General features: G+C 39.1%; 1 protein-coding gene across 3 annotated transcripts in view; it reads right to left on the bottom strand.

Annotated features, from left to right (window-relative positions):
• Nucleotides 1–370: 370 nt before the first annotated feature.
• The window catches only part of EFNA5 (ephrin A5), a 224,401-nt gene continuing 216,688 nt past the window's right edge, over nt 371–8,083 (bottom strand). For 2 of the 3 annotated variants that reach the window (XM_074812943.1, XM_074812942.1), the window contains one exon: nt 371–4,583. In XM_074812943.1, the coding sequence (XP_074669044.1) occupies nt 4,462–4,583 (122 nt within the window). In that variant the 3' untranslated portion in view covers nt 371–4,461. Of the gene's footprint in view, nt 4,584–6,666; nt 6,724–8,083 lie in introns of those variants that run through there. The other variant, XM_074812944.1, reaches the window with a different exon arrangement.

Raw genomic sequence — 8,083 nt, 5'->3', positions numbered from 1 at the left:
CACCATACAACTACTTGTTACCCAGGGGAGTAAGGAGGACTGACTGGGAGGCCCAGAGCAGTGCAAAAGTGATGATGAAAACCATGTAATTCACCAGCACTTGGTTGACATAGTTCCTTACTCTCCTATGTATTTGGAAGAGCTATGAACACATGAAAAAAAGGTGAAGAGCAGAGCAGCCAGACTTTAGATTAGCCAGGATGTTGGTAGTTACAGCCTAGATAGTCAGTCGTGCCCAATGCATTCTTCACACCTTCCCACTCATACTCCTCATTGCTTTCCATTGCCCACAAATATGTAAGGTACGTACAAACAGCTCCCAGAATAAAGATGTAATTCATTGAACAGAAATGTAGCCTAAGAGAACCAATTAAAATGATGAAAATCTTCAATTTTATTTAAGTATAATTGTACGGACACGTGTATATACAAATACAGATCTTATGGGGCAGGTTGGGGTTTTTTTAACATTTTCTTTTAAGTTCATATAATGTAAGCATTTCAAAAACAGCACTCGATGAGTAAGTGCAAAGAAACTGCAAAGCAGGGCAGTACAAGCACAGGACCACACTGAGCAGGACTTTCATACCCAGATGCATACACAATGAGTGTCTTCAATGGTGTGTCAAGAGTAAGTATGGAAAGCGGATTTTGCAGACTCATGGGTAACCTCCAACATGCCAGCATCTATTAAACTGTACAGACAATGGCAGCAAGCCTATTTTAGGGAGATTTGTCTCACATCCGAGAAGCTTGAGGGCGAATGCATGGGAAAAACTCAGTGATGCCAGATCAGAAACAGATCCGCCCATTCACAGCTCCAAAAAAAAAAAAAAAAAAGAGGGTGGGAGAGGAGGAAGGGCAGGAAGAGGGAAGTGTGGAGGGTTGTACATTAAAACGGGTGATTACAAAATCCAAGTGTAATGAAAGGAGAAGAATTAACACTCTAAGCCTCTGAAAGTGACTGAATCATTGCCCTCACAAGGCAATGGATTAAGTTCAGTTTTGAGGGTTTGGGGTGGGAATCAACAGGTACAAATACAACCATTTTCCTTCCACAGTTATATAGGAAAGGAAACAATCTATTCATCTACTCTCAGTACCTCCCAAATTTGTTTCTAGTTCTTTTGGAACCAAGAACATATATACATCGCACATGACACTGGCAAGATCCCTTTCTGGAAAAAAAAACTATTCATGGAAACAAAACCAGAAGGAAAACAGGAGGAAAAATAATAAAAAATAAACAAACAAACAAAGTAACAGAAGAGTTGTTATATCCCCGAAGCCTTTTTAGAAACAAACATGATACAAGAGAACAGAAACTAACACAGAAACCACAGGGCTACAACATCAGACCTTTAAACACTGAGGACAAAACACTGATTATCAAAAGTCATGTTGTTCCAGGTCTTGACATTGTGAAGTCTTGCAATAGATGAACGGTTTTCAAAGATGAATCCTGTATGCTGCAGTGTCATGGCCACTTGTCTCTCAGTTCTCAGCCATGATCACACTTCATGCTTCAAAGCTCTGTCTTGTAATCAACGTGTGAATTTAATATCCTGAAAGTCTATTGTTCTCACTTACAAAAGACATAAGAATCAAATTAATACTTTATTATCAAACACTATATACAACAGAGGTTGCTAATAATACAGAATTTAAAGAACATAGCTTTAAGTTTCACTTGTCTTTCCTTCGCCATCCAAGTAAGTACAGTACAAAACAATATTCTAAACTAACACGAAATGTTACCTTGTCTATTAAAGGATACACAGTATCCACTAAACTGACTGATCCCTATTTTCCCTGCTTCACATTGCAATGCCCTTGGCAGGCAGGAGTGCAGGTCATGGGGGTAAGTAAACCACCTAGGCTGAGGGAGAATCAGTCCCTCAGACTTGAGCTGGGGCAGATAAAGGGAAAGGGAACAGAAATCTCCTTAATTTGCACCAACATCTGCATTTAAAACATTCAGAGATTTGCAACACAACACAAAGCCCATCAGCATTTATGTACTTCATATGACCTGGATTGCCTGATGCCATCAAGTATCAAACCCACAGCGTCTGGTACGTTACCAGCCACGCCATGCCAGGCAGCACAGGGACCTGCCTTGCAGGTACATCACTCATGCTGTTCCTCATCTACACAGCAGGGCTCTGTGGTAAAACAAAAGGGTGAATTTCACCAGGAGTAACACTAATGAAAATCCTTTGCTGTAGATAAACGTATGTCTTCAACTATGACATCATTCAGAAACAAAGGATGAAAAATGAAGTCACCATTTCTACATTAAATTGGCACTACTGTTATGACTGCCTTCAACTGCGATGAATCATTTTAATATGGTTACCTATCATGCAATATTATCTGTAATCTGGTTAATAATCCATTGATAAGGTGCATTTTGATTAAGATCACCTCATCCAAAGCTTTTTAGTTCCTACAGTAAGTATTAAGTGTGTGTACCAAGCACATCCACATTAAATAAAGTACCAGATAGCCTGTAGTGAGATGATGACTTCCCTCACTGTTTAGACTGCATATCTTTATTGTGTGCACTTCACACTAGAGGAAATTTCCCATGTTCCTCCTGTAAGCATGAGCCCTGTATTAATGACTGTGTTGTATGATATCAGGCAAGCCCAGATCATAGTTTAGCATGCATAAACCTTCCTTTACATATTAAATTTATTTCCCCCTTTCCTCCTTTTTAAAATATTGGGCTGCTTCAACTTCTGGGAAGCTTTTCTTCATTAAAAAAAAGTCCACAAAGTGCTGTCCATTAATGGTATCACTCAATTTTGTTATGGCAGACTTTTTCTTCAGAATTAATATAGAAAACCTTAGTTTTGCTTGAATGTGCTCCATGTTTTCTTTCACATTTGACATAATTATCACAGTTTTTGTCAGAAAAGCTCTGTTTCAGTCCCAGTCTGATATTTCCCTGATTATGCTCAGCAGTCCAAATTTCATGGCAGACTAGCCAAAAATACCCCAAGGCTTGCACTTCCTGGCAAATGACTTTTTGAAGTTCTACATTAGCCAAGGCTCAGATTCCTTAAACAGGGTCACTCCTAATTCCACCAAACAAGACAGTCCCGTTTCCTAATTGCATCAAGGGTTACCACTTCTCTCACATGTTTAAATAGGACAAGCATATATACTCACTCTCAGCATAAAGTATATCTAAATAATGTATTTTCTATTCTAGTGGATTTTTAAAAAAATATTTTGTTAAGTCTTTGGGAGCCCATCTAGTTTATCTCCAGCTGATAAACATGTTTTCTCTACTTTTCAAACTGTGCTGGAAGGGGAAAAGATAAAAAATCAACACTTGAATTTGTACTCCACACTTCTTTTCTTTCCCCCCACCAAAGAATGCTACTAGACTGTCCTGGCTTCTTCTACATGTGATTTATTCCCATGACTGAGGAACTTGCAGGAGAGACAAATCAAGAGCACACTGGAGATCCTGTGTCCCAAACATGTTTCCTCTGGCCACTGATGTCCTCTCTTAGCATGTATTAACACCCCGAGCAGCATCCAAGGCTATCAAGCTACTAAGTCAGCGCTGGGGAAGGTCACTTTATTCTCAAAAGTGCCTCTGCATTTCAAGAAAAAAATTGTAGCACCACGGTGATTTGTTTTAAAATAAAATAATCCGGTGTGCATTATCCCCTTAAAACGAAATAACAGAGGCACTCACACCCCCAGTGAAGTTTCCTAAATCTGACCTTGCTTGCTGTGTGCTAACATTCCTAAATACTAACTTCTTCCTCTCATCAAAGACAGCGTTTCTACTCACGAGCACAAATTTTACTGTCAAAGATGTTTCATGACAGTCCTATAAGAAACATAATTTTTCCCTTTCAGAAGCCTGTTCATTTAGAAATTCCTGGAGGAAATGGGTGTTATATTATATCTATTCTTAATATTTCCCCTCTGATCCTGACATGGTGACACGATGCCTTGCATGATCATCTTACAGTGCTGAATGAGAAGGCATAAATATTGTATCAGAGAGAAAAACTCTCCCAGGCTTTCACTCACTTTCCTTATCCTTCACTGACTGCATCTGCCACTATTCTTCCTTGTCCACATATGGATGACACAGTGAGCTAGCAGAGGTGACTTCTTAAAAGAGAATGCAGAGGAAAATAAGAATCACTAGTGTCACTATTATAGTTTGGCATTTTCATCTGGAGTCCTTTTATTTATATGGAGGGGTTAAGAAAGTCACAGGGTAGGTAGGGATGGGTGCTGAAGCTAGTTATCCCCTTCAGATTTTTGCTGAGTTCAGGCTAAAAGGGAGAAGAAAAGGGAAAAGGGAAAAATAACAATTTGACATCTGCAAAAACAATAAAGTCCCTTTCCTGGGATGAGCAGTTAGGTGGATCTCTGATGTTCCAAGACCCTGATATTTTCTGCGACAGGTTGCCGGAGCATACTGTGCTATAATATCAAAAGCATTGCCAGGAGGAACAATAGAGTTGCCAAAAGCCGGCTGGGTATCCTTGGTGTCTGTGCCGCATTCTCACCACGGGATGGCTCGGCTGACTCATGTACGGTATCATCTGTTCAAACAGAAAGCACACATTCCAATGAGATTTTCCATCCTTAATAAACTCTCACTGCGCCGACAACAGTAAGTAGATTTCAGTGCCTTTATGAAATAGGGCAATGAACCTTGTGCTGTCATTGACTTTCACAAGCGCGTAACACTTCATTATGTAACCAACTTGGGGCCAAGTCCTGCATTTCTTACTGGCAAAACTCCCACTGAAGACCAGAGGAGCAGAAAGTAAGTCAGATTTCAGCAGATTGAGGAATGAAAGATTTCTCTTCTAATAAAACACTGTAGCTCTGGCTTTGGATGGCTCATTAGATAGCAATGTCAATAGGGAGGCAGCTAAATAAAAACACCTGATTTTCAAAATGGCTTGAAGAAGAGTTGCACATGCTCAGAATTAATTTCACAGTTAATTCATTTACTGAGTCACAGATTTTGGTTCCTAAATTTGAAACTACAGCCTGTGAACCCAAGCATATATTCTACTTCCACGCATACAATTTCCACAGAAGCATACCACATCTGGAGATGCACAGGCGGTATAAGATCAGTCTCCCCTTCTTGAAACAGAATTTTAAAGGCTAACACAGGACAGTCTCCCATTTTATAGAATACATACTCAATTTGGGAAATTTCATAGGTAACAGACTACCTTTTATGGTACAGATCTACAGATTTACATATATGCTGCTAAAACTAATGAAAAAAGAATCAGCTGAGTTGGGAAAACGTGCTTAGATATTAGTGGCAGAAGAAAACACAGTAGCAAATACTAAATTTATGATACCTTATAAAGCTGTTTAGTTTTTGTAAGCTAAAGATCAGCATTAAAGCCACAGATTGCAACATAAAAAAAGGTGGGTAAAGTCAAATTCAAAGCTCTCCATAACCTCAGCTATCTAATCTGGCTACTTTAAAAGTAATGTCTCTGAGGCTTGACACAAAAAGTCAGCTCTGGGTTTGAATTTTCTTAGTACTAAATAAATGAAATAAGCTAAATCTTTTTAGGAAGTGTGAAGTGGCCTCAAAATGTATTCATAAGTTATTTTAGAATGTCTAAATTTCCAGGAAAATTAATAGTATCTCACTACTTAGTGTAATAAGCTCCCCCATTTTATGAGAGATGTTGACACATCTATGATGTATCTGTCCCATAGCTCCCATCTCAACGAACTGCACTGACAGGATGACACTGGGTGAGAGCTGTGCAATTCCAATTAGAGGCACTAAGGGAAGCGGGAGTCAGGACATTGGGATCACCATACTGCTTTGGCATGAAGCCTTTCATGTGTCTTAGCTTTAGCTAGAAACAAGCTCCCTCCCCGTCATACCCTTGACACCTAGCACAAAAGCATGTAGAGCACTTAGCATAATTTAGGTTAATAGGCTCTTCAGCCCCAGTTTGGTTGCACAGCAAGATGCACAGTAAACCGGATTAGCAATTTATCACTTTTTTTTCCCATCACTAATTGACGCTACAATCACATCATGCTTATCAACAGGTCTTCAGTGCTGCAAGGCAAAAGTATGAAAAGCAAGCACTGATCAGCTATAAATACTTTCACGTTTGTGAGAAAGGGCCATCATCAGATGAAAGTCCCACTGATGTCAGTGGCAAACACTGGCTGGAATGACTTTGGTTACAGCTCCCCACCAGGTACAGCAGGGAAACCCTCCCAGGCACTTCAGCCCTGAAGGAGGCCCTAATATTTTTCCTCCAGAATTGTTCCAAAGGAAGCTAAAAATTTCAGTGAATGCTGGCTACTGAAAAGTAACAGTTTCAGTGGCTGTCAATAACAAAAGCTGTTTCACATTTCATTTCCAAGTTACACTCTTGTACATCGGTGACACTACAATGAGAATACAGTACTTCACAAGAGCAGCTTCCCAATAAAATCATACTCTAAGATGTTAACAGGGAAAAGTATCCCTGTTCTAACTGTCAGCTCTACCTCCTTTCATATATTTAGAGTCAGCTCTTCCCAATTTGGAAACATTCGCTCACTGCTGATGAACTAAAACTACAGAAGAGAATGATGTACATTACCTTCTACCTCTTTCATCATCAATAGAATTGCAAATAAGTCTGAATTTGCAACATTGAATGTCAACAGTTTTGTCCTAATTACATCCATGAGTCAGCACTAAAACACAATAGGGCAGAATTAGTGTAGAGCAGTAATAAATCCTCATTCTCTTTGACTATTGGATACTGCCATGACTGGAACACTGGCTTCTGCTAAAAAAACCTAAACGAAAAAGCCCTAAACTAAAACAATTAATTCTCTTAAATGACAAATATGGAGATCTTCTATGATGGCATTTTTATAGAGCCATTCTTCACAGAAGAATTAAATTTCATGTAACATTAAGGAGTTCCTTTCAAGAAATCATCTGTGTTTTCTGTCAGTGCAGTCCTAAAGTTTTTGCACTCATGTATAAGAGCACATGATTCACTTTACAAATATGATTTTACTTGGAGTTGCAGAGGTTTAACACTGCACAATCTTTAATGCTGGGGGAAAAGATTTTGCTTTATTTTAAACACTGAAGGCAAGTGATGAACAGGACAAAATTCCTGAGTAAAATCTGGAAGATCACTGCTGAAGACTGGGAATGCCAGCAGTAACTAGAAAAAAGTATTTTGACAGCCATGAATTTTCCAGATTACACAGCTTTACATCATATGTTTCAGATATAATTTTTTCCAGATACGCATGGCTGCAATTTTTGTTTAGGGACTTTATTTTCATTAGGAAGGAGGAAGAGAAGGGGAGGACAGGAACAGGGCCAATTAATTTAATCATTTCTGTGTGAAAGTGTGATCTCTATAGACCAGTTTCCTACAAATTTCTGAACAAAAGCAGTGAAGTTACAACAGTTCAAAAACCACACAAATGGTGATTTTTAAAAGAAAGATGATAGTAAGTAAGCTGCTGAACATGACCCTCCCTCCCAATTCTTCTGTGTACTGTGAAAGAAGACAGTGGCAGGCTAGGGAAGAGCACAGAAGCAAAAGATGCACGTCAGAGGCAGGTAAATTAGTACATGACACAGATCACATGCAACAAGATCCACTAAGGCAGCAGCAAGTCTAACAGCCTAATAACATTGAAGTGTGACAGCAATTGGCAGATCTGGGAATGACTGATTATCTAATGGTGACTAGTCCAAATAATAATGCAAATATACACTGATGTCCGGAGTGGGAACTTTTTGGTACCAAACCTTCTCATTAAAGCTACTACTTCCTCCTGGTAACACTAACAGTATTTCATCTCAGACTGCAGGATGCTCTTTGTATGATTTTGGTTCCCCAGTTTAGCTGGTCCTTTCTAACAATGTGCTTTTGTGATGGTGCTAGTTATGTATAGTCATTTAATGGGAAGCACTGCTGAAAAAAATTGCTGAGTAAATTGCTAAAACCAGGCATTTATTGCTCGGATGATTTCTTTTACGAACCAGTAACAGGAGAAATACTCATTAATTAGCCCACATTCACCA

This window comes from Strix aluco, chromosome Z (assembly GCF_031877795.1).
Source record: "Strix aluco isolate bStrAlu1 chromosome Z, bStrAlu1.hap1, whole genome shotgun sequence".
Taxonomy (NCBI): Eukaryota; Metazoa; Chordata; class Aves; order Strigiformes; family Strigidae; genus Strix; species Strix aluco.
Note: the sequence above shows the minus strand (reverse complement) of the source record. Positions and strands in the feature narration are given on the sequence as shown.